This window comes from Bos indicus, chromosome 9 (genome assembly GCF_029378745.1).
Source record: "Bos indicus isolate NIAB-ARS_2022 breed Sahiwal x Tharparkar chromosome 9, NIAB-ARS_B.indTharparkar_mat_pri_1.0, whole genome shotgun sequence".
NCBI lineage: Eukaryota > Metazoa > Chordata > Mammalia > Artiodactyla > Bovidae > Bos > Bos indicus.
This window is the reverse complement of record NC_091768.1, coordinates 31,953,547-31,981,305: the sequence shown is the minus strand read 5'-3', so window position 1 is coordinate 31,981,305 and position 27,759 is coordinate 31,953,547. Positions and strand designations below refer to the sequence as shown.

The 27,759-nt window shown below is 41.0% G+C and overlaps 1 protein-coding gene across 1 annotated transcript in view; it reads right to left on the bottom strand.

The window, feature by feature from the left end:
• Nucleotides 1–27,759, bottom strand: part of MAN1A1 (mannosidase alpha class 1A member 1) — a 173,135-nt gene that overhangs the window by 121,106 nt on the left and 24,270 nt on the right. Inside the window, exons 3-4 of the mRNA XM_019967140.2 lie at nucleotides 5,958–6,054; nucleotides 2,933–3,048 (exon numbers count right to left, since the gene is read on the bottom strand). Coding sequence (XP_019822699.2) covers nucleotides 2,933–3,048; nucleotides 5,958–6,054 — 213 coding nt within the window. The remainder of the gene's footprint in view (nucleotides 1–2,932; nucleotides 3,049–5,957; nucleotides 6,055–27,759) is intronic.

Below are 27,759 nucleotides of genomic sequence, written 5' to 3'. Positions count from 1 at the left end.
CAGTCTCCTCTCCTGCCTTCCATCATTAGACTCTGGAAGAATCTAGGTCTCATTCTCCTCCTTTTCTGGAAGAGAGGATGGGGAGGGAATACATTCTCCATTCTCTCCTCCATATATAGCTGAAGACATTCCATAGTTCTTTGCTGGTAGGTAGTTGAGTTTACTCAAAAATAACGTGGCAGGGCAAAAGTACTACTAAGAAAGAACTGCTGTTGTTGTTCAGTCTCTAAGTCGTATCCGACTCTTTCCAACACCATGGACTGAAGCACAACAGGCCTCCCTGTCCTTCACCATCTCCTGGTGTTTGCTCCAACTCATGTCCATGGAGTCAGTGATGCCATAGAACCATCTCATCCTCTGTCACCCACTTCTCCTCCTGCCCTCAATCTTTCCTAGCATCAGGGTCTTTTCCAATGAGTCAGCTCTTAGCATCAGGTGGCCACAGTATTGGAGCTTTAGCATCAGTCCTCCAATGATTATTCAGGGTTGATCTCCTTAAGGATTCATTGATTTGATCTCTTTGCTGTCCAAGGGATTCTCAAGAGTATTCTCCAGCACCACAGTTTGAAAGCATCAATTTTTTGGTGCTCAGCCTTCTTTGTGGTCCAACTTTCACATTCATATAGGACTACTGGAAAAATCCTCAGAAAGAAACCTTTTGGTTCATTGCCTTAATTTTTCACACTCAGGTCTATTGGTTACATCTGAGCTACCACAGGTCATATCCAACCAAAGAGCCATAGAACCTTACAAAATCACTCAATCCTTGAGCCTGTTTTTTCATATTTAAAATAAAAAGACAGAGCACATCAATTTCCAAGGTCCCTTTATGTTGGAATACTGTGTCTTTTATATTCTAAATTCAGTTACAGGCAGACTAAACACAGACTCATCTGATTATTCAACTCAGTGATTTCCAAAGTGGGGTATTTATGGCAATTAATTAGAGGAATAGGAATATGTTTTTAATTCAAAGAGGTAGGAAAAGGACTCAGTGTTATGCTGCCTTTAATACTCTGGATGGTGCTGGTGAGAAGAGCTCCACAATGCAGAGGAGTCAGCAGGGAGATAAAACTTTCTCTGTCCATTCTCAACATACAGCATGGTACTTGTGCCTAGTTATGGGGATTTACAGATATTAGCAAATGCTTAGCAGACAGAAAGAGGCTTACAAGAATTTCTGCAAAGTAATCTCAGATTAAAAATAATACAGTGAAATAAGTCAAATACCACATGATATCATTTATATGTGGAATCTAAAAAAGTGATACAAATGAACTTATGAATCAGAAACAGACTCACAGACATAGAAAACAAACTTCTGGTTATCAAAGGAGCAAGGGGGAGGGATAAACTAGGAATTTGGGATTAAGAGACACATATTACTGTATATAAAATAAACAAGGACCTACTGTATAGCTCAGGGAACTCTATTTAGTATTTTGTAATAAACGATAATGGAAAAGAATCTGGAAAAAAGTATGTGTGTGGGTATGTGTATGTAACTCAACTTAAAAAAATACCAATGATGCAAACGTTAAGTGAATGACTAAAAATCACCAGGGCCAACTGTTCCTGTTCTGAAAACAAGTTCTTTGTTAATCTCATTACGAGGGTAAAGCAATGACTGTGGAATTAGATTTGCTCTGACAAGATGTAGTCCCAAACTATCATGAAATGTTCACTACCCATAATTATGAACCTTTTCCTTGATGTACAGTGGGTACTGAGGTTTATTAAAAATGATAGTATGTGGACAAAATTTTAAAACTATTTCATATAGAAATTGATAAAACTTTATATTGGGAATTCCCTGGCTATCCAGTGACTAGGACTCTGTGCAGCCACTGCAGTGGGCACAGGTTCGATCCCTGGTCTGGGTACTAAGATCCTGCAAGCCCCGTGATACAGCCAAAAAAATAGTTTATACTGATAAGGGTCTACAATCAACAAAGTTTAAAACCTTATTTATGGGAAAGTGGATGCAGCTGCTGCTGGATGCATGTGGTGTGATTAGATAAGCTACTTCACGGTGTTACTGACTCAGTATCCATTTTGTTCGGCCAAGTGGCTGGCAGGGGCTTTAAATTGACACTAGCCCCTCAGGCAAGAGTGTGCCCTTGAAAACAGCCCAAGGGTCACAAGCAAATGTCAGTTCCTGGTAGGACTCTGTCTTGTGATCATGTTTCCCCCACCACCAGGCCCGCCCTCTGTGTGCCCTTCAGAAAAGACGTTACTGGAGCCTACAAAGTTGGTTTGAATTGACCAATTCGGCCTTACCTTTGCACCCTGAAGCACTCAATCTACCCTCATAAAGGCATGTGCCCCAGGTCCTGTCTCTCTGTCTATACTCTGCCTTGACCTCCCTGTGTGGCCCCTGGAGGTGAGTCATGTACCTCTCCAGGACCTGTTAAGTAATAAACTTCTCTATTTTAATTTCTCTTATAGTCTTGCATTGAGCCGCAGCTTACCATACAACACCCTGGGTTCTAGCTAACAAAGCTTCCTCTAACAAAGCCGCAGTATTGCACCATGGCACAGTGCAGAAGCACAAGGCTTTTGTGAGGTCACAGCTCTGAGTACAACTCTCTGTGTGGTCTAGATAAGCCCTGAGTCTCTGATTTCTAATCTGTAAAGGTGTGAAAATAATACTCATTTCTTGGGGGTGCTGTGGGACTTGAACAAGAATACTTGGCACGTGTGGGTCTTAATAAATATTAATTTCTTCATTCTTACTCTTAATTTGCCCCAAAAAACACAAAGACATGTATTTGTGTAGTAAGGGAGGGAAAGTTAAGAATATAGTACGATACTATTTAAAATTGCATTATTTGTTTCTGCTAGGGTACAACACAATAATTTACCCCACAGGAGAATTTGTCCACGTTAACTGAGATTTAAGAACTGAATAGGCAGCTTTTATTGAACTTACCACATTAAAATTTAGATTTTCTTCAACCCATGCTTGAGCCTCTTCAAATTCATCTTTCATATTCATAATAAAAAGTGTATCCAGGGCATCTACTATTGTTGCTCCTTGGATATTACCTGAAAATATCAGAAAAATACTTACTCAATAAACACCTTTGACAGATCCATATATCCACACTGAGCATACCTTGAAGTGGAAGTGAGTAATACTGAATTTATTAGTAAACAAGAATATTGAATACAGTCTAAAGTTCTTTCAGTGAAAGAAAATTTAAATGTTGAATCAAACCAAACTAAAAATTATCATAGACTATTAATTGGTACACTAATCTTTAAAGTCTTTTCTGAGTTGCAGAAAATAAATCTCTTAGAAATTTCATTTGTGATCACATTCTCTAGCAAGAAAAAGAAAAGACCTGAAACCAAGGAGCAATACACATATTAATTTTAATGTAATTACATCAAAGTGCACCTGCACAAAACTGTTTTAATTATAATTAGATCTAAAATTGTTTAGTGATAGCTCTAAGAAACCATTACTCAAAAATGGAATTCAACCCCCTCTCTGCAGCTCTGACTGATCCTAGCCTCTCCTTCCATGCCGTAGCCAGGCCTGACTCTCATTTATTTCCTCTCAACTCCCTCAACAGGAAGACTTTACATTGCTCTTTCACTCATCACTTTCTATCTCCCATTGTAACTACATATATGCATCTCCTTTTAGTCTGTGAAGTTCCTCAAAATAGAGAAGTCATGTCTTATTCACCTCCACATTCCATGCTAAAAGACTCGGTATGTTTTTAAGGCTTAACAATAAATTTAAAAATCGTCACTGTATTAACACAGAACTAAGCAATCTCTTCGATAAAGATTATGGCAATTTTACAACTAAATGATTTCTTAATGGTATGAACAACTTTCATAGAGATAAAAGCAAAACTGGAATTATTTTTTTTTAAAAGTTATAGTAAACAATAAAAAAATTAAGAACTCTGAGTCTGCATAAAGTGTCTGGGTTTCTCTCTTTATTTACCATCACCCATGTTAACTGGTCACCACGTCCTCAAAACATACTTTAGAATTATCTGAAACCACGTGTACTGCTACCACTCCAGGTTTGATTCTCTTCACCTCTAAAATGAGCTGCTGTGATGGACCAACCAGCCTTTTTCCCTACTCATCCAGTGCTCCCTAACTGTTCCTGCAATGTCCTTCTCCCTACCAGAGAGTCTACTGTTTTTCAGAACTTCCAATGATTATCTACTGAATCCACCCAGTCCAGTTCAGTTGCTCAGTTGTGTCTGAATCTTTGCAGCCCCATGGATTGCAGCATGCCAGGCCTCCCTGTCCATCACTAAGTCCCGGAGTTTACTCAAACTTGTGTCCATCGAGTCAGTGACGCCATCCAACCATCTCATCCTCTGTCGTCCCCTTCTCCCCTGCCTTCAATCTTTCCCAGCATCACGGTCTTTTCAAAATGAGTCAGTTCTTCACCTCAGGTGGCCAAAGTGTTGGAGTTTCAGCTTCAGCATCAGTCCTTTCAATGAATATTCAGGACTGATTTCCTTTAGGATGGTCTGGTTGGATCTCCTTGCAGTCCAAGGGGCTCTCAAGAGTCTTCTCTAGTTCAAAGAATCCACCCAGTCCTTTGGTAATTCACTATCTGTACATATGTCTTCTGCACTAGGTCATAAACTTTGCAAAGATTTGTGTTTATTAATAACAGTGCTGGAAAGGGAGCCAAACACATGGAAGGTCCTAAACAAATGGAAAAGTATAGTGGGGTGATTAGGAGCAGACTCTGACCTTAGCCAGTCACACGGGTACCAGGTCAGCCAGTTAGTAGGTGGCTAGCACTGGGCAAGCTGTTCTCTGTTTCATATTTCTCATCTCTAAAATGCACGTAGTAACAGGGACTAAATGAGAAGATGCACAAATGGCACCGTGGCACGTAGGGTCAGCTGATACTGTTATTTGTTACAGAATGTGATCTATTTAACAGGGGGCTTCCCGGGTAGCGCTAGTGGTAAAGAACCTGCCTGCCAATGCAGGAGATGTGAGAGATGCAGGTCTGATCCCTGGGTCAAAAGACCCCCTGGAGGAGGGCATGGCAACCCACTCCAGCATTCTTGCCTGGCCAATCCCATAGACAGAGAAGCCTGGTGGGCTACAAGTCCACAGGGTGGCAAAGAGTCAGACTCAACTGAAGTGACTTAGCACGTGCTATATAACAGCTTCAGTTAAAAGACAGAACATCACCTTTTCCATGGTGATTTCAGAAGCATCAGACCAAGATTCACATCCTCCCCCCGCCTTTCATCCTGTTACTTACAGACGAAATTGTGAGAACTGAAGAGGAATGGAGTTCAGGGAGAAGGGCGCTGGGGAGCTCTGTGACCCAAGGAATCCATCTAACGCTTCTGTTACTTAGCTTCTGCACCTCCACAATGTGAATGTTATTAGTACATGGAGAAGGTATTAATCACAGAAGCAGGCTGTGAGAACCCAAAGCAATAAAATGATGCCAAAGTGGATAAATGGAAGTTCATATAACAGACGACTCCATCCTCCCTTTCTCTCACAAACAAGAGAAATTCAGAGCCAAAGCTGAGAGTCACTGAGACACAGTGAAGGTCACCACGGCTGGCTGCCTTGGCCAGCTTATTGATAAAGACACAGCTTTTATCTGACAGGAAGCAGTTAATGCAGCCAACAAATACTGCTCTGCTATGTACCACATGGGAGCTAAAAATCAGGATACTGTGCCCATATCCATTAAATAAGGATCTTTGGAAGTGTGCCCCAGGCATCAGTATTTTTTCAAGGGACGCAGGTGGTTCCAAAGTGCAGTCAGTGCTATGTCTGAAGGACACACTACGCACAACCCCTGCAGACAACTCCATCAGGTGTGCAAGTCTCCTAGCAACACAATCTGGAGGGTCACACAGACTTTCTCCACCACCCACAAGTGCAGTCGATTGGAGAGAAGTTACTGCCAGGAATAAGCCAAAGCACATTCTACTCACCAAACAAACTGCTTGAATGGCCTCCTTTGGATACAGGCTTCAGTTCATTTTTACCCCAGGCATAACGTTTATAATTTTTCCAAGCATGTTTCATCATCTGAGAAAAGAAATAAAAATTGGATTATAATTTGAATTTGAGATGTTTTTGCTTCAAGATAGATCATACATTGAAGATCTAAAGGTTAAAACACTAAAACTCACTGCTTAGTTAAAAGGATGATGATAATTAAAAGGTGGACAATGATATGAATAAGCTGGAACACACACATAACATACAAATACACATCATCCCTTTATGTCTACAAATGGAGACTTTTTTAATCCATTTAATCTTATTTCATGTATTAATACATATCATTTTCAAAAGTCAGTTCCCAGCAACAGACAGTTTATCATAAAAGGGTGAATCATTCTTAATAGATAAGTCTAAGTAGATAAATCATTCATCTATTTCATCCTCATAATGCATAAAATCTATAAGGATTGTATACTTAAAATTCCCCCTTTTCTTGCATAAAGTTCTCTGTACTTAGTATACAGACATCCAAAGTTATTACTTTAAACACTGATGTATCTTGACCAAGACTATATGGAGAAGTATTTTTAAATAAATATAGGAAATGAAAAAAAGAAGCTAATTCTATATATTCCCAACCTAGATGTCTTGTACTAGGAATGTTTTTAAAGTTCAAAACTCTCTGCCATAAATTAGTTGTATACATTTTTCATTTTCAAATTTTATTAATTTTAACAAAACTAGTTTACTTACATATAATGAAAATCAATCAATTTTTCCTGGCTTAGAAACTAAGCTCTGACCTATTATGCTCGATATTAACTCTAGTAGAAAATGAATAATAGTCAAGGAAAGAAATTATTCTCCAAGAGCTTATAAAAACAGTTGTGTAACTATTATAGAATAGTCGTACAGATGTTTTTAATGACTCCAAGAATATACTGCACCTATTTTTGTATACATTTTTTTAAAAGGGTTGAGGACTCCTCACCTGTCCGAAATTTATTCATGGCATTATCCCCAATCCATTAGCAACAGTAACTAAAATATGAACATAATGGGGAAATATTCTAATCTGGCTCCGTATTTTAAAATATCTTTAAAAGCATCACTAAAGTCATACGTACTATATATAGGCTGTTTGTTACTAAAAATCTTCAGTGAGATCAGTACGATTTTATTAATAAGAAAGTCTTCCTATGTCCCCCCAAATAACAATGCACATCTGTCTTCAATCACTCTGTATCAGTATAGTATCTCCCTAACTCACCACTACTGTTAGTAATAACAGCTACCAAAAAATCTGTACTATCTGCTGGGTACTCCACTAAATGCTCTATGTTCAGTATTGTATTCAATTCTCGTTACCACTCTATGAATGATGTTGTACTGTCACTGTTTGGTACATGAAAAAATTGAGACTTTGAGAAGTTACAACACAAACATGTTTACTCAAAGTCATGACATTTCTCCACAGCTGTGGAGCCTGGGTTCACCCATGTCTTGGCCTGACTTCAAAGCCAATGGCATTAATCATACACTGCATAAACTTCCTTTGATGAGTCAGCAACAGACCCTTCCTATGATGAATCAGATTGTTGATCTTCTAACCATCAACAGAATGCGTATACAGTAGTGTTGTAGAGATTTTCCTCCTTATAAATTAATTTTGTTGAAAAGTATACTAGGTTTGAAGGGGAAATAACTTGATTTATAATGAGCACTGATTAGTCACACAATCATGGATGAGTCAGGCTTTATGTGAAAATTTGGGATAATTCCTCACAGGATGCATGTAAGGATTACATGAGCATGACCTGTGTGGTGGCACCCTGCACACATGGTGAATAATCACACACCTACTGAATTTAAGCCTATATTGAGACCAATTAAACTCACATCACACAAATAGAAACCAACGAGCCTCTGAAAAGACGGGGTACATGAACACTAGGTACAAAAACACCTTGAGATTACATCTCAGTTTAATTTGGTTTTCCCATTAAATGTACTGTATTTGGTAAACTCTTTATTCCTGTTTCAAAGATACTTTATAAATCCAAAAGCTTTTGGATTACACCTAATACAAGAACAGGAAAAAAAACAAAAACGTTATGATGATTTGTTTCCACTCCAGGTCTGAATGGAAATCTGTGCCATGTACTACTAATGACTCAAAGACAGCATAAAGCTTTCCTATAGAAGACTGTTGTTTAGTCAAACATGATCATTTATACAATGCACCACTGGCATAGAACCTCACTGAGTTACTACTGTAGTATATATTAACTTTCCTTATCTTTTTTCCCCAAGGGAAAATCAGACACTAATTGCTTATCTGCCTGTATTTCAAAAGCTGCTGTGACCTGTTTCTCAAAATGGGTTCCTCATCCCATGGGATTTTCTACGCGTTAAAGTTAGAAAAGAAAAAGAAAACAGTGTGGTCAAAGTGCCCTGTATGGAGCTCTAATATTGATTTCTCCAGGAATTTGTGAAATAAAGAGGAAGAGCCATCCTGTTAAAGTATTCCAGTGGTTGGTCACCTGGGGTGAAACCATGAGGGATGTGGAAGGCAAGGAGAGAGAGACTAGGAAGCAGACAGGGGTGGTCAGTTATTTGCATGGTGCCCAGGGGAATTAGGTCAGGTTTGTAGAGCTGCTCAGTTCAGTTCAGTTCAGTCGCTGTCATGTCCGACTCTTTGCGACCCCACGAATTGCAGCACGCCAGGCCTCCCTGTCCATCACCAACTCCTGGAGTTCACTCAGACTCACGTCCATCGAGTCAGTGCTGCCATCCAAATACAGAACGGCAAACAAAGCTGCTGAATGCTCAATGTTGATGAATTATCTCCCTCTCCTCCATGAGGCACAGCTCTTTTCCTGCTGAGACTGTTTACTTACTGCCCAGTGGTTTATTGTTTATTTACTGTCCTCTTGTTTATTGAGGAGGAATGTATAAGAGCAGGTCACAGGTACAAGCATCTTAAAAAATGGGTCATATCTGAGCTCTGCCATCATTGGTGTGACTCCAAGTGAGGCAATTAATCTGAGTCCACTTTCCACACCCATTAAGTGTAAACAAATAAACATACCAGTCCAGTAGACAGCAAGGAGATCAAACCAGTCAACCTTAAAGGAAATCAACCCTGAGTACTCTTTGGAAGGACTAATGCTGAAGCTGAAGCTCCAGGATTTTGGTCACCTGATATGAACAGCTGACTTATTGGAAAAGTCCCTGATGCTGGGAACGATTGAGGGCAGGAGAAGAGGGTGTCAGAGGATGAGATGGCTGGATAGCGTCACTGATGCAATGGACATGAACTTGGGCAACTTCCGGGAGATGGTGAAGGACAGGGAGGCCTGACATGCTGCAGTCCATGGGGTTGCAAAGAGTCGGATATGACTGAGCGACTGAACAACAACAACCAGTTCAGAGACACTCACATTCCAGCTGTTCCAAAGGACATGGAGGGCTACATTTGGTTCAGCTGAGGACTAGCAGAGAAAGGGGGAGGGTGTTGAATCTACCGCCCTGATAAGCCTTCGCTCTTAAATTTATATTTACAATTGATGCTTTGAACAAACTGATTGTAAAAGCCTGTCAGTAATTTCCACCAAACTTTGACATTACTTGTCACATGAAAGTAACTTCTGAAACATCCAGATAAAAATCTCAACTGAAAAGATTTTAAGGATCACTCTATCAGTCTTTTCTTTAATCTTTGGTGGAACAGGGACATGGCAGAAGGGAAACAAGATAAAAAGTAAACTTCAGGAAATCAAGTCACAGCTTGGCCAAACCCTGCTCATCCACTGGAAAACAACGTCTAGATTCGTGAACGTGAGAATCTAGCTGCCCCTGCCTCTCACCTGGTGCAGCCCCGCTCCCTACATTCCCCTGTGGGAAGAAGGCTGAGGACCAGAAGGAGCGCCGAGCCCCCGGGAGACCCTGTGCTGTGGATGCTGTCACAGGGAGCAAGGCAGGAGGGCTTCAGCTGGGGGAGCTGGAGCCCTGCTGTCTAAGGGTCGGATCTCTCAGACCCTCGGTTTCTCATCTTTAAAAACAACAACCGAAGGAGACAAACGTCCCACCGCAGTGCAGGATGTTAACTGTGTGGGAGGACTGGGTTGTGCTAGGGCAGGGATCTATGGGAATACGCCATACTTTCCACTCAATTTTGCTGTGAACCTAAAGCTGCTCTAAAAATTACAGCCTACACGAAAAAATAAATGAATAGCATTATCTTCCTCACATCATGGTCAGGAGATGAGATCTGATAACATCTGGCTACAGGGAGACATCTGAAGAGTGTTCCTGGCTTTCATGCCCACCTCCACCTCACTGCCCCACCTGGTGCAGGAGTTTAAACAGAGATAAGAACAGCGCAAAGGAAAGCGGACACGGAGCTATGCACACAGTGGACAGGGCAATTCAGCAGGAGGGAAATTCACAGGGGAGGGAGGAGGTCAATGTCACTGAGAGGTGACAGACGCAGAGCACGGTATGACTCGGCACTCACAGACACTGCAGGCCTGGAGTCTACCACAAGTACTGCGTTTGGCACCCTGTTACCCTAAATGGAATCAGGATCCTGCCTAAGGCAGTCCTGGGAAGATTCTCCCCTTAAGACGGCATACTGGGCAAGGTCCGAGTCCACCCACCTTCTATCTGTCCTCGCCCTGCACAGAGAAGAACCCTCCCAGACATGAGAGCTTCCAACTTTACCCCATATCAAATTAAAACATTCATTCAGCACCTTGCTCAATTTATCTCTTTCCAAAACTGAAATACATCAGTTCTCTCTCCCTTTCCATCGGACAGTAAAGAACCCACCTGCAATGCAGGAGAACTGGGTTCGATCCCTGGGTCAGGAAGATCCCCTGGAGAAGGAAATGGCAACCCACTCCAGGATTCTTGCTTCAAGAATCCCCATGGACAGAGGAGCCTGGCAGGCTCCAGTCCATGGGGTAGCAAAGAGCTGGACATGACTGAGCGACTAACACTTGCTTTCTGCCTTTCCACAAGGCTGTTTGTGTGCCTGTGCTCAGCTGTATCCATCCAACTCTTTGTGACCCCGTGGACTGTAGCCCACTCCAAATTCAACACAGTCCTGTACTTCACCCAGCAGCCCCTGGACAGAGGGACAGAACACATTCAGTTGGTTCTGGGTCCAGGGCCAGCTCCCTGGCTTGTGCCCTGCTCTGCTTTGGGCTCAGAAGAGGGATTGAAAATTCAAGGGCCAGACAGAAATAGAATGGCCAGGTTTAGGGCAACTGGAAATGATGGGGGAATTTAGCCAAACAAGAGTGAAGGCCCTGGCTAAAGCCATTTAAAGAAATACTCTTAAAAAAAATACTAAGCTTGCTTTCAAGGTTTGAGCTAGGTTTTCCAGGGGTCCAGAATAAGAACAGTATACAAGTGAAAGGGAAAAAATATCTGTGAGCCACAGATGGCCCACAGACCAGCGGTCTGCACTGCAACCTCTGGTTTAAGGGCACATGTCTAGACCTGACTGCTCTGTTCTCAGGCCTGTGGGCATGACACTTCCCTCCAGGCTGCCCCCCCAAGCTCAGTGAGCAGTGCCTGGCCCACTTCCAGCCCAAGTTGCCTCAGTGCCTGCTCTTGACCGTTCAGGGCCTGTCAGGACATCAGTGTTGACTCTGCCTAGAATTAGTGAGTCCTCGAGACCTGAGATGTATAAAGCATTATGCACATGCCTCTCAGTAATCCTCTTCTTGCTGAATGAGTGGTAAGCTCCCATTTCAGAAAGCATTTGTAATTCTAAATCCTACACGGTTCTACACATACAAGTGCAGAAGCTGTAAAGAAGAAAGTGACTTAACTTTGTCCCACATCTACAAGGCACTGGGAGAGAAACCTGGTAATGCTTGGCCACACACTTAATCCTCCTTAATACCTCTGGGATCAGAGAAGGTAATGGCACTCCACTCCAGTACTCTTGCCTGGAAAATCCCATGGACGGAGGAGCCTGGTAGGCTGCAGTCCATGGGGTCGCTAAGAGTCAGACATAACTGAGAGACTTCACTTTCACTTTTCACTTTCATGCACTGGAGAAGGAAATGGCAATCCACTGCAGTGTTCTCGCCTGGAGAATCCCAGGGACAGCAGAACCTGGTGGGCTGCCGTCTATGGGGTCGCACCGAGTTGGACACGACTGAAGCGACTTAGCAGCAGCAGCGGCAGCAATGCCTCTGGGGGTACTATTAACCCCATTTTACAGAGTAGGAAGCAGAGACCCAGCATAGCACAGAGAAAGAACAAGGTTGTGAACTCTCCCATTCTGATTCTTTCCTCTGCATCACTTAGAATGCCGTGACTTTTTGTTGCTTGCAAACCTTAAGACTGAGCTCCCCTGCTTCTCCAGGCACAGGGGACCTGGGGCCCAAGGGACACGGCCGGGTGTCCCAGGCCAGGTGTCCCCCTTACCGGGGGTCCAAAGGGACACGGCTGGGTCTCGCAGCAGAAGGACACACACCAAACTGGACTTGTAAGCTGGCTCCAGGATGGGTCCTAGCAGCATCTGTTTTTCTCATCTGCATTGTATCCTTCAACCCTCAGGACCTTCGTTCCCTCTGCTTCAGCTCTCTCTCCAGCTCTGCAGCCCAACTCTTCTCCTCCCACTGTGTAGGCTACTAAGGCGGACAAGATGGCTCTGCCTTCCTCTGACCCTGCCTGTCCCTGGATTTATGGAGAACCGTGAACTCGTCTTCATCACACTGAGCTGCCAACTGTGCTGACACCTGATCTCTTCAGCTGAAGTATTTCGTGAGCTTTATCACCACCTCCAGGGCTAAAGGTGGCCACTCTCCTTTCCTCTTCTCCACTAGCCGACTACTTCTTCCTTGTCCCGGTGTGTGCAATTAGTCCCCAGGCACCCCAGGCTGCCTTATAACCAAGGAGTGGAAGATGTGTGATCATATTTTCTTCAGATTCAGAAAGATTCCTGAATTCTCCCACAGCCGATTTAGTATTTTTTTTTTTTAAGAAAGCAGGAGATACATAAAGGAGGAGTAATTATTAATGCTATTATTGTATGAACCCTAATGGGCTACTAAACATTAATTCCTCGAATTGAAACAGCAGTTAGAGCAGTAATCTCTTCTGAAAAAGACTCAGAATGCCTGATAAAGTCAGTTTTAAAAAATGAGAAGTCCAGTTAATCACCACTTATAGAGGACAGATTGTCCTGTTTCTAAGAAGTATCTCATACCCTAAGAAAAACCCAGTTTTTCTATGTCTGGCCCAGAGAATTGGGTTATAAACTATTTAATGGTTCTTTCTCTGTGACCAAATTCTGACACTTTTTTATAAAATGTCTGTGCTATTACCAAATGGAAGACGGTAGAAGACACCCCTCAAGCCCCCCAAACGTGACTACAATATAAATATATAACTCTAAAATATTCAAAGAAATAGTAATTTCACATCTGAAAAGTTAGCTGTTAGAAAAAGATTTGTTCATATATGACTATCTAGTACATTCCTTTTTTTGCAAAGTATTTATTAGTGAGAGCGTTTTCTTTACGCAGACAAGCTCTGGATCAGCTGAGGGTCTATGACTTGCAGTTATTCCCTTCTCAAAAATATCTGTCTTGTGGTCAGTGACTGTGGTCTCTTCCCATAGAGTTCAAACATTCAGCATCAGAGTTCTTGGTTTTTCTTTGGTTGATTTTAAATTGATCTAAATCTGCCTTCATTAGATTATCCTTGCTAAGTAAGACCTCTGTGGTCAATGGGAGGCTAGCAAGTGGTCCTTTGCAGGCCAGGTGCCAACTGATCTTCCCTGTGCAGTTCCCAGGCAAAGGCCTAGAAGTGCTTTTCCAAACCTGGGAACCATCCGTGCCTACAGAGCTTTTAGCAGGCAAGAGAAAACGATACCCGCTGCTGGGATACCACGGACCTTCCTTTTATTCTAAGAAGGTCTCAAAAACGTATCTCCATAGGAAACAAATCCTATTCTCAGTGAATCTCTTCTCTCAAAAGACATTGTTTTTTTTTTTTTTTTAGTTTTAATATTTGTAATAAAATAAGCTTCCCTGGTGGCTCAGTAGTAAAGAACCCACCTGCCAATGCAGGAAATGTGGGTTCAATCCCTGGATTGGGAAGATCCCCTGGAGGAGGAAATGGCAACCGACTCTAGTACTCTTGCCTGGGAAATCCCATGGACAGAGGAGCCTGGAGAGCTGCAGTCCACGGTGCTGCAAGAGTCGGACACGACTCAGCAAGCGACTACACAACAACGGCAGAGCAAGGCCAAACATCCTTTTAGCTCATGTGTGTCACTCTATAGCTTCAAATTTTCACTCCATTTATCTTTCTGCAGGAGTGACACAGTGTTTTAGAGCAAATACGCTCTTTAAGGGATCTGTTCATAAGGTTTGTCAAGTTCAGGAAGACTAATAAACTTTTTATTGGTTCTTTTAATATCCCTTTTTTAAATGTTACAAATACTATGAAGTTAGAATATAATTAATGAGAAAGAATATATAAATAATGAAAAAAATAAGCAAAATTTTTCTAAAAATGAGCAAAAGTTAGAGATATCTGCCTTTTAAAATTTACATTCTTTTCTTCTTATTTTCTTAAGCAAGCAGAGTAGCCCAAGAGAGTCCTGTTTTGCTTCAGTTATCAAGAGGAGAGTTTCAGGACACAGCATTTCTTTTTTTTCTTTTATATGTATGTGTTTTTAATAGACAATTTTTTTAGAGCAGTTTTCAATTCACAGCAAAATTAAAAGGACAGTATAGATTTTCCATATACTCCCTACACACACACTGTAGTAATACTAATAATATTATGTTTCTGAATGATACATTTGTTACATTAGTGAGCCTACACTGACAAGTCACCATCACCAGAAGTCCACAGTTTACATTAAGGTTCACTCTGGTTATCGTACATTCTGAGTTTTGGCAAATGTATAGTGACTTTTTATCCATCATTATATTATCATACAGAATAGTTTCATTGACCCAAAAATCCTCTGGGCTCCACTGTTTTCCCCTCTCCTCCACCCTACCCTACAACCACTGATCTTTTTACTATCTCCATAGTTTTTCACTGTCCAGACTATTATACAGTTGAAATCATACAGTACAATCTTTCAGACTGACTTCTTTCACTTGGTAAATATATACTTACGGTTCCTCTATGCCTGAATTTTTATGACTTAGTACCTCATGTCTTTTTTTTTTTAATTTAAATATACTTTAAAATTTTTACAATGTTGTGTTATTTCAGCCATACAACACAAATCAGCCTTAATTATTCATACATCCCTTCCCACTCCAGCCTCCCTCCCCTCCCTGCCACCCCATCCCTCCCAGTGAATAGTACTCCAGTGTCTGCATGTATCAGTTTATCTATTCACCTTCTGAAGGACATCTTGGTGGCTTCCAAGTTTTGGCAATTATGAATAAAGCTGTTATCAGTAGGAGAATTGCAGGGCACAACTGTTCCCTTTTCAAATTAAAACTAGAAATCACTATCTTAACTAAAGGATTATAAATTATTGATATAATTTTGTAAGTTATTACTTCTTGAAGGTAGAATTCACACTATATTGCTTATAAAATGTCACATATTATAGGGAAATATTTTTTTTTAATTTCTGAAATAATTACCCTTAAGACCGTCCATTGTTAATAAATAGTTTGGATACTCCTTGTCATTTGAGATTCTATAATATTATGAAAGTAATTTTTGTATACTGCAGATAACCATTTTAAATATTAGTATCTAGTATACCAATAAAAATGTTCTAGAAAAGGTACTATTTAAAAAACTACCTATGAAATGTCAGCTATATATATTCAATATAAAAAATGCTCGTTCTTAAGTATAATCTTGGAGTAGCAGCTAGTGCTTCTGTAAGACGTAAAATTCATAATTGATGTGTCACAAAAAGGTATTTTCTTATCATCCTTAAAAATAGAAAGGGCCAGCATTCATTGAACACTTATATGTCAGGAAATATGTGAAACATTTACACATTCTCTCAGTCCTTCACAACAATCCTACAAGGAAAGTAGTCTCTCCACTGAGAGTCCCATCAACACAGATTAAGAAATCAAGAGGTTAAGTAATTTTTCCAAGGTCAGCCCTCCATCAGGGTGGAGGCTCTGAATTCAGGCTGACTCTGAAGCCTGTACAGTGTCCTGAGTTAAACATGTGACCCATGAAATCTGGGGAATATGCCTTACAAATAAGTTTCCAAACAAACTGTTAACTCATGTGTTATTGGTACATATAATGCATGCTTTCTATTATTTATTTAATTATCCTGGATAAATTCAACTTCCAGTAGTGAGACATCATTAACAGGCTATGCAAAACCATCTTCCAATTTTTCCATTTTTAAAACCTTGCTGATACAGGACAGCAACATTAAATATATTGGCAGATTGAGAAACTAGAATAAAAATGAGAATATCTCTTGCTTCTGATGCCCTGTGGGAAAAGATATCTTACGTACACTGAAAAACACTTTTGCTTTACATATTATTTTAATATCTAAAATTTCCTTCCAGTGAAAGGTATTAGTTTATTTCCTTCTGCACATCCTACAGTGTTAGAACATAATCTTTATTCTTGGTTTCATAGTATACAACATTTTGTCACCAAAAAAACCCTAGTAATTTTGTTTATTGAGAACTGAAAAAACATATTTTGCTCAGAATGAATTTAAATGTCAATATCATTCTATAAATTTCCCCTAAATTGGAAACATCAGGTTTTTTCCCAAACACCTACCGAAAAAGTATAGCAATACTGATTATCTTCCAATGCTCTATTACAGGTTTATTTAGACTTCTGCTATGTTTCTAATACTGAATATGGCAAACAATGATTTTGGACTATATGTGGTACCACTGCTAAGGCAAGCATTAACATATAATACGGTCACATCCTTACCATCCGATAAGCCATCTTTTCTATGGGTTGAAGATCATCTGTGATGTTTTGCAAGTGATAGCAGTATTTCCCTCGGCTTGAAAATGCATTACTCTAACCATTCTGTTAGAACTCTAAATTCTGATAATGCTAGAATTTTTTTTTCTTTTCGAAGAAGGAGATAATCATCATTCATTCTACAGTTGCTGGATGGCAAGTGCCCAGAATTAAATGTACACCAGATTTTAAATGTACACCAGATTCAGTGACCTGTTAAAGTAGATGGCATTACTTAGTATTAGCTTTGGGTACAATGACTTTCAATTTTGTTCAGCTATTTCATGGCTTAAAAAATTGGGCAAAGACCTTCATAGATTTAAGAAGGAAAAAACAAACAGTGCCAAGTTTTATCAGCAGAGGTCAACTTATTTCACTGTTCATAAAACTACAAAACAATAATAAAACAGGAAAATGATGAATATATATTCTATCTATTGCAGACTGACTCACCCCACACCCCAGTCTCCTTCTCCCTGCTTGTCCAGAAGCTATAGAAGCTGAATGTGTTTTCCTAATCTCTCTACAGCTAGAGATGGCTATGTGACGAAGCTCAGGCCAATGAGACATGAGTCGAGGCTGACCAACAGCCCTGCCGTTCCCCTTCTTTCCGTCTTGAATGGAGGTGTGATGCAGGTAGACATGCTGTCACTGTGGCTGTTCTGCTACCATAAATGAGTGTAAATCCGGTACTACATGGCATCGTCCTGAAGAGGAGATGGCGATAGCCTGCCTCATTATGTTTTATTTTTAAAATTAATTAATTTTATTTTTGGCTGTGCTGGGTCTTCATGGCTGCACACAGGCTCTCTCTCTAGTTGTGGCAAGGGGGGCGGGACTAGTTGGGGTGGGTGGGTTTCTCATTGTGATAGGTTCTCGTATTGTGGAGCACAGACTCTAGGGTGCATAGGATCAGAAGCTGCAGCTCGGGGGCTCTACAGTACAGGCTCAGAAGTTGTGATACACAGGCTGAAATGCTTTGTGGTATATGGGATCCTCCCGGACCAGGGATCGAACCTGTGTCCCATGAATTGGCAGGTGGATTCTTCACCAGTGGACCACTAGGGAAGTCCCCCATTATGTTTCAAATTCAAACTAAGGTTATTTTGTCACTTAACTCACTGATTACCAATCACTGATGAATTTAACGTGTAACTACCACTTTAAAAACCTGAGTGATCAGATCAAAATTGGACTTATACCATACCCCCAATCTGGGGAAATAGGAAGTTTTTCTCTGCATTATTTCTTTTCATCATATTGTTTCGTAGCTGAAACTATTCTGAAGGTTTGTTCAGAAAAGTTGTATAATAATAAATAGTATGATTTGTCAAAGAAATTATGGGAGCTTGAGTCCTTTGTCAAGGTTTAAAAGACGGGGGACATGCATAAATAATTTAAAAAAGAAAAATTATGTAGTCAGGATTCCGGGATTTACTCAGAAGACAATAACTTCAAGGCGCAATCTGAGTTGTTTTCATCCACCTTCCTTGAAAAAATAATTTGTTCAAAATGGGATAAACTGTTCAAGTAACTTATCAAAGAATAAGATTATATTTTTGGATGAAAATCCCAAATATTAGTTCAGGCATCTTCTGTAACAGAATTTATCCACAGTATGGTAAAAACTGAATTACCCTAATAGCTGCATCACATTCTTGTTATCTTAAAAAGGGCTCTGGTTAACACATAATATAGTATTTTCACTAAATATTGTGCTTCTGTGAGTAAAACTAACACTAGTTGAAATGTTTAATTTTTATCTACTTTTATGAAGCATCATAGCTGAGTTACAATTTCTTTCTCTCAAATGTAAAATTTATCTCATCGCCCTCAAATATATGTGTGTATATGAAAGAACACAGCCTTTTCCTATTTATTATAACTACACCAAATCTTGTTTAAGATAGGTCAGTGTATTTGTGATCTTCAACTATCAATTTCCATATAAACCAACTGTTTTATACCATGTATTTTCTTCTCATTGTTTGAACAATATTAGAATTCCATATCCTTCATTTCTGGAAACAAGACTGTTGTTCCAAATAGAGAAGTATGACCTTCTACTGTCGACAGAAAATACCTTCCTAGCCCTGAATATAAAACACTGTCCTTGGCTTAGGACTCTCTACCATGATTTAGAATATCCTTGTTTAAAATGCATCTCAGAAGCAGGAGAATATTCTACCTTCCCCCAGGATGCTCTGTCAGGACTTGTGAGGGATGTGTCCCTCCTGCCTGTTTCCTCAGCCCTGTCTTAGAAGGATACCTTCCTAGGAACTAACTACTCACTTTAAAATTTTACTGGCAAAGATCTGAGGTCTTGAAACGCAGTAAGAGGTCAAACACATAACTGGTAAACAGGTACCCTGGACAATAGTGAGGGCGATGCAGCAGTCTTAGCCTTGGCATGCTAGCCGCTAGCCAGCTCCTGTAGGACATGCTCACACAGAAAGCAGCAGACCAAACCCCTGTCAGCCAGGCAGAGAGCAAACTCCAGAACAGATACAGTGGGGCAGCGGGGTGCAACCGCTCCCATACAAGACTCTCTGGACGCCAAGTCCCAACTTCATTTCCACCTGTTTCCTTCATTCCTTTCACGAGCATCTGTGTGTCTATCTGCGTTCACTTCCCGTCCACAAGGGGCTAACCAGTACACAGCTGTCTGTCGTGTTGTAAGTCTCATCAGTGTTAGTAAGTGCTGGAATTCTGGTCCTACTGTTTTCTCCTTTGACTTGGACTTCTGGGTCCCGGGCTCTGCTCAGCTTAGACCCAGGACTACTATCATATGCCTTGCTGCTGGCATTCTTCTTGAAACCCAGATTCACAGCTTAGCTCCACCCTTGGGACTATTGGTAGCCAGTTCTTGAACTGCCTTCCTGGCATGATCCCTATCTTCAGCCCAGATAGAGATCTTTACCTCTGTCTCTACCCCTCAAGCCACTGGCCTGGTCCATCACAATAAAATGCCATTCTCCACACTACACGAGCAAGAGGCATGGTCCTGTGATGTCTGCTGCAGAGCCAAGCCTGTTTCCTTTCCATAGAAGAACACGTGTAAATGCCGATTCATTGTAATCCAAGGTCTCCCTCCCCCAGATCAACTAATTCTCCAGGGAGAAACTTAAGCAATTCCCTATTACCAGTTTCACTGGTAAAGCTGTTAAAGAGTTTTTCCACAATGTCTTCATCACAAGGCTCTAAATTATGAAGGGCCAAATAAGATTCAGGTAACAGTCATTTCAAAACTGAAGGAAGGCCTTAATTCATTTTCACCTGTTGTGTATTTTGATCTTTTAAGATTCAAAGATGCAGCTAAGTCCATAGGGAGGTGGTCACCGACGGATAAAGTTCTCCGTTCTAACAGTCTGAGATCACAGAAATGATCCAAAGCCTTGAAGGATGCCAGTTACTCCTAAAACTAATCCCTCTTCATCATGAAGTCTGTGAAGAATTAGTTATCACAGTTCTACCACTTCTAAAGAGTGTCATAAAAACAAAGTTTTGAAGTTTAACAAAAGACCACATTAAAAAGTGTAATCGTGCTGTAAACTGCTTTTCCCAGTTTCTAGCCCTGAAGACAAAATATGGCTGATATGGTGTGTATTCAAAAACATTTTGTTTGTTCCTTTTTTTGTTTGATCTGATATTTGAGTTTATTGCAAAATAATCACTACAATAATCATAGCTAACATAGGACACCATGTAATTACAAAAATTTTCCCCCCTGATAAGAACTTTAAGATCTACTCTCTTAACAACTTTCAAATATGCAATACGGTATAATATAATTAACTATATTCAATGTTAACCATGCTGTACCTTACATCCCAAGACAGATTTATTTTATAGTTGAAAGACTGTATGTTTTGACCCTCTTCATCCATTTTTCCAGCCCTTCAACTTTCACTTCTGGCAACCACCAATCTATACACTGTATCTATGAATTTGATTTTGCTCTTTTTTAGATTCCATATGTAAATGAGATAATAAAGTATTTGTCATTCACTGTCTGACTCATTTTATTTATCATAATGTCCTCAAGGTCCATCCATGTTCTCATACATGACAAGATTTTCTCTTTTTTTATAGCAGAATAACATTCAGTTGTGTGTGTGTGTATGTGTGTGTGTATGTGTGTGTACACATTTCACATTTTCTTTATCCATTCATCCAATAATGAGCTATTAGGTTGTTTTCACATCTTGGCCATTACAAGTAATGTTGAAATGAACAGGGGGGTTAGATATCTTTTTGAGTTAGTGTTTTCATTTTCTTTGGATAAATACCTAAATGTAGAATTGCTGGATCATAAAGTGGCTCTACTTTAAATTTTTTGAGGAACCTCCATACTGTTTTTCATAGTGGCTACATCAATTTACATTTCCACTAACAGTGCACAACTGTTTCCTTTTCTCTACATCCTTGCCAACACTTCTTTTTCCTTTTTTAACAGCCATATCGACAGGTGTGAATTGATTTTGATTTGCATTTCCCTGATGATTAGTGATATTAAGAATCTTTCCATGTGCTGGTTGCCATCTCTGTATGAAGTGTCTGGGTGTTTCTCTTTAAACCTCTACAGGTACATAATACATAATATGTGAAAGCGTTAGTCACACAGTGGTGTCCAATTCTTTGCGACCCCATGGACTGTAGCCTGCCATGGAATTCTCCAGCCAAGAGTACTGACTGGAGTGGGTAACCATTCCCTCTCCAGGGGAATCTTCTCGACCCAGGGACTGAACCGAGGTCTCCTGCACTGCAAGCAGATTCTTTACTGTTTGAGCCACCAGGGAAGCCTAATACATAACATAATGGCCCAAAAAGGACAGAGTGGATGTCATCCTCACTGCAAGAAACACTCCTTTTGCTGATATTTATGAGCCAAGAATTTGTTAATTACAACAAGAAAAATCTATTTCTATTACATACAATCACAAGTTTTACCAATACTTAGCATGTGCATCATGTAATCAAGTATTTCTGAGCACCTACTAGCACCTACTTGGTGCCCAGCATGACCATAATGATTTACAGCTGCAGGTTGCTGTGTTTCTGTCCTCTGGTTCTCCATTTCTTCAGGTGGACAACAGAGAGGAAGCTAAGGGAATGCACCCAGATTCTTTGCTTTCCCTCCTGGAGGTCAGTTTCCATACTTCCCTGCACCCTAGTTGCAGCGCAGGTGTTGAAGACTAACTGACCAGTCATCAAAAGGACAAATTCTGTGAAAATGGAGAATGGATAAATATAGTCTTGGATAGTGAGAAAGATGGCCTAAGTAGCTAAACTTGAGGTAGAGGTAACAAGGTTGGGGGGTAATGGAGAGAAAGGACTAGTTGAAGCATATTCTAAGTCATCCGATGCATGTTAGAGGGAGGTGGGGAGTGAAGACAACACACAAGCTTTATGTAACAGTCAGAAATAAAAATGACACTGGTGCAAATGTTTCTGGCCCTTCTAGACCATGCACTACAATGCAGGTAAACTCTAAATTGCTAACTATAATGGGTATTTATCTGGTCTGTACTCTGTTTCAACATACATGCTGCTAATGCTAAGTTGCTTCATCGTGTCCAACTCTGTGCGACCCCATAGACAGCAGCCCACCAGGCTTCCCCGTCCCTGGGATTCTCCAGGCAAGAACACTGGAGTGGGTTGCCATTTCCTTCTCCAATGCATGAAAGTGAAAAGTGAAAGTGAAGTCGCTCAGTCGTGTCCGACTGCTAGTGACCCCATGGACTACAGCCCACCAGGCTCCTCTGTCCATGGGATTTTCCAGGCAAGAGTACTGGAGTGGGGTGCCACTGCCTTCTCCGTTCAACATACATAGTAACAGCAAATATCCAAATTCAAGTCAAATTCAAGTAATTTCTTTCCTATGATCCAGAAAAAAGCTCACTGGAAAATTTGTAAATTAGGCAAATTAGAAATTCTGTCAATTTCTTCACAAGAACAAAGTATATCTAACACCTACTTGTGTCTTCAGAGGTTAAGCACGTTCTTGTAAACTGTGTGCTACATATAAAAATGAGAAGTAGATAAAGTAAGATCTTTTTTAAACACTGGAAAAATATTGTTACTACTATTATTATTATTTTATTGTAGAACTCAGAGCTCCATGGCTGTCAAGGATGAACATATTCAGTGTTAAAAGTCACTAATGAAACATGACTATATCATTTGCAAATGAAGGTGTTACTAAAACCATATAAGGTCACTGGTTTAAAACAGGGTTTCAGCCTCTGTTTTACTGACATTTTGGGTAGACAGAGTTCTATGTTGCAGGGGGCTTTTATGTGCATTGCAGGATGTTTCTAGCAGGATCCCTGGCCTCTATTCACTAGATGCCTGGAGCACATAATCCCACTGTGACAGCCACTGTCTGGGGGGAGAGGACAGGATATCCCTGGTTGAGGAGCAATGATTAAAACAAACTGATTAGAACAATAATCCTAATACTTACACAGCACATGCACTAGGTACAACTCCATCTGACCATCAATGACAACTCTATAAAGTAGGGCTTATTTTACAGATGAGAAAACCAAGAGGTTAAGTTAGTTTCAGAGTTAAGTTAGTTTCAGAGTTAGTACACAGAGGTTAAGTTAGTTTCCCAAGGTCACTGGACACATAAGGGGCAAACAAGGAAGTCAAGCCCAAGGAGTCCGGCTCCAGAGTTTGTGCTCCTAACTTATATACTACACTTGCTATGACATATGGAGAACAGACACAAATCAGGAATATTTTTCACTCAAGATTTTTAAGTCTATAACTTTGGGTACTACACATATCTGAGTTCAGAATACTCATTTGTAAAATAAAAATGATAATGAAATTAAAATAAGGTACTTTATCAAAGGCTTCAAGAAAAGCTCTAAGAATAAAGAGTAGAATATTTTTCTTATTTACCAATACTCTTTTACATGTGGATACATTTCTGGTTTCTTTTTCCTGCTTACCTGCATACAGCAATTAGAGTTGGGTATACCTTGTGGCCAGAGAAGGCAATGGCACCCCACCCTGGAAAAATCCCATGGACAGAGGGCCTGGTGGGCTGTAGTCCATGGGGTCGCTAAGAGTCGGACAGGACTGAGCGATTTCACTTTCACTTTCACTTTCATGCATTGGAGAAGGAAATGGCAACCCACTCCAGTGTTCTTGCCTGGAGGATCCCAGGGACGGGGTAGCCTCGTGGGCTGTTATCTATGGGGTCGCACAGAGTCAGACACGACTGAAGCGCCTTAGCAGCAGCATACCTGGTGGCTCAGCAGTAAAGAATCTGCCTGCAATGCAGGAGACGCGGGCAGCAGATGTGGATTTGACTCCTGGGTCAGGAAGATCCGTTGGAGAAGGAAATGGCAACCCACTCCAGTATTCTAGCCTGGAGAATCCCATGGACAGAGGAGCCTGGCAGGCTTTACAGTCCATGGGGTTGCAAAGAATTGGATATGACTTAGTGACTAAATAACAGCAACATACACAAAACGACTATAAAACCTGATTTCTTTTGGTTTGCTTTCCTCTACCCGTAACCTGAGGCACAAAATACCTCTGAGGTAACAGCTTGGTTGATCACAAACCACAGCAACAGGCCACAATGGCTGTTGAGTAACTTTTGTACGTAAGGGGCTGCACTGCAGTTAGTGCCACATACAGGATCACACGTAATACCCACGGGTGGTTAGAAGAAATCCCCCAAGGAGGCTCATTCCCTTGACCTGTAAATATGTTGTTTCACATAGCAAAAAGAAAGTCTGCAGATGTAATGATAATTTCTCAAAGATAATTAAGACAACTTTAAAATACAGAGATAAGCAATCTTAAAATACACAGTATTTGGGCACACCTCATCTAGTCACCTGAGCCCTTAGAAGCCGAAAACATTTTCCAGCTGGAGACTGAGGAGATACAGCAAAGGGACAAGTCAGAGGTTCAGTGAGAGATTCGTCACACTCAATGTGATATCGCCAGTTTGAAGATGGAGGGGTTATCTCAATGTGAAGGCAGGCAGCCTCTAGGAGCTGGGAGGCTCCTGGCTGACAGCCAAGCAAGAAAGTGGGGACCTCAGCTCTACAATTACAAGGAACTGAATTTTGCAACAAATTTGAATGAAACTCTGAGAGGATCCTCTTCCGAAGTCTGCAGATAAGACCCTGGCGCCTTGATTTTGGCCTTATGAGACCCAGTACAGGGAAACCCAAAAACAAGCCCACTCAGGCTCTGTGAGATATTGATTTGTATTGTTTTAAGTTGCTATGTTTGTGATAATTTGTTACAGAGCTACAAGAAACCTAACAGCACAGGATACGCCTGAGACAAGAAAGAACAATAATTCACCCACTGCTATGCCACAAATTACCAAGTGGTAGATAGGGGTTTTAGAAACCTGGTTCTTCAACCTCCAAACTATTTCCTTAAATAATCAAGATTTACATCACAGTGGAGGCAAATAGTTTTGCATCCACTCATCACTGGGTCCTAACAGCCAAGGAAGGCAGGCATTATCCTCCCTTTTACAGATGAGAAAGGTTCAAAGAGTTGTGTACTTAACATAGGGTAAGGCTGTCCGTAAGTGACATAGGCATGAGCTCCTTCATCTCACTCTCTTGCATGTGCTGCCTTTAACAGTAAAAACTGTAATAAACATAGTATAGAGAATTAAACAAAGCAGGCCATCAGAGCACAGCAACACAAATGATTTTCTGCTGAAGGGGGATAGGAACAGGTTAGAATTTGTGGAACTGATAACATTTAAGTTGTCTTTTGATGGGTAGGTAGGATTTCAAAAGAAGATGATTGTTAGGACTTTGTGTTGTTACTGTAAACTTGGAATCAAGGCAGCAGTACAGTAGGCTATTAGATAATGAACATCTCAAGGAAGGTTTGGCTCATGCACTGGTATTTTTCAGGCAGGTTTATCTCACAGTTACTGGAACAACATGAAGATACTAATACTTGTGTGTGCGCTCAGTTTCTAAGTCCTGTCTGACTCTTTGCGACCCTATCAACTGTAGGCTGGCCAGGCTCCTCTGTCCATGGTATTTCCTGGGCAAGAATCCTGGGAGTGGGTTGCCATTTGCTCCTCCAGGGTATCTTCCTGATCCAGGGATTGAACCCATGTCTCTTGCGTCTCCAGCGCTGCTGGTGGATTCTTTACTGCTGAACCACTGGGGAAGCTGGGGAAGCCCCCAGTGATACTAATACTGGTGAACTGCAATTTCATGACAGTAGAACTGTCCATAGTGAATATACAGCAGAAACCCAATCTGCCTCTAACAAGCAGTCCCACAACAGAGAAACTTCCAATAAGAAAAATGCAGCTGGGTGCAGCAGAGATGATGGAGACCTCCGTGCAGCCAGGCAACCCTCTCCTCCCCAGTGCTCAAGAGGCTCTGCACCCTGGCTGTGCTGGGGCTAAAAACCAATTCTCCACCCCTTGGCCACAGCTGATTATAGACACCTAAACTACAGCTAGATCTGATTCTCTGTTCTGGAAATTTGGAACTGAATCTCTGAGATGCTTTTTAGAACCTCTATCAGTCCTTAAACCCACTAGCCATGTAAATTTGTTTGCAGAGGAAACAATAAAGCAGGTATGTCTGCAAACGATCAAGCAGCCCAGGAGGAATAACAGACTTGGTTTCAAGTGTTCTGCAGATTCATAACTCCAGGCCCTCTGAGGTTCTGGTGCACCACCTGACCTGGATCCATGAGATTAATTCCTCTTATCTTTATAATATATATCTCTCCTTATTTTCTCTAACCTAAGTTGAGTGAATTTATATCTTTATAAACATGAGACTCTAACAGATTCTCCAAAAAAGCACTTGGGACCATGTATCTTCTGTTTCAAACACTTAGGGAAACCCCAAGACTAGGTCAATCTGTTTTGTCCACCTTCTCCAAATATGGCAGAATGGCTAAATCCTGCTAAAGGAAAAAAAACAAAAACTCAAACAAGTGAGCAGATGGGGCCATAACAAATCCATGGCCGCTAGCCCCACATGTGTGCTCAGCAGGGCCCAGCAGGCTACTTTGTTTCTCTCCTCAGCCTTCCCATTGTCCCTTGTCATCTTGCAGCTGCCATCCCATCTCTACGGTTCTGCTCACGGCAGCCTTCCTGTCTCTGTCCTTCTTTACCTCCATTACAACAAGGCTCCTACCCCAAAGAGTCCACTGCAGATGCTCCAGCCTTCTACCTGCTTGTTACCAAACCCAAATTCTCAGCCCTCTTGCCTTTCAGCAACATTTGACACTGCTGAGACTCACCACTTAAAACAGAAAATATCCAAAAATGCTCTAGGGTGTCATACTCTAGTTTATGGCTAAGGTTTTCTGTTGCCTCTTTCTCTCTGCATCCCGTAAATATTGGTGTTCTTCAGACTTTAGGCCCTGAACTCTTAACAGGACTCTCTACCCTCAACGGAACTTATTTACTTCCGCAGATTGATGATCTTAAGATTGATAACTCCAGTTTACCCCTCTCTTTGCAGGGCTTACTGTGTGCTTCCAACTGCCCATGAGACCTTCTCCACGTGGATGTCTTTCCCACTTAATGCAGAACACCAGAAATCAAACCCACCACACCTCCCCACTTCTCTGCTTCACTTGGGTCCCCATTGTCACCAAAACTCTTGTGCAAGCCAGGAACCTGAGAACCATTTTTGACTCCGTTCCCCAGCCCACTCAATAGAAATACAATGTTCTGTAAATATTAAAAAAAAAAAATCTCAAGGACCTGTTCACTCTATCCTCACTACTTTTACGCATTTAGGCCATTATTACCTCTCACCCAGATTACCACAGAGTCTC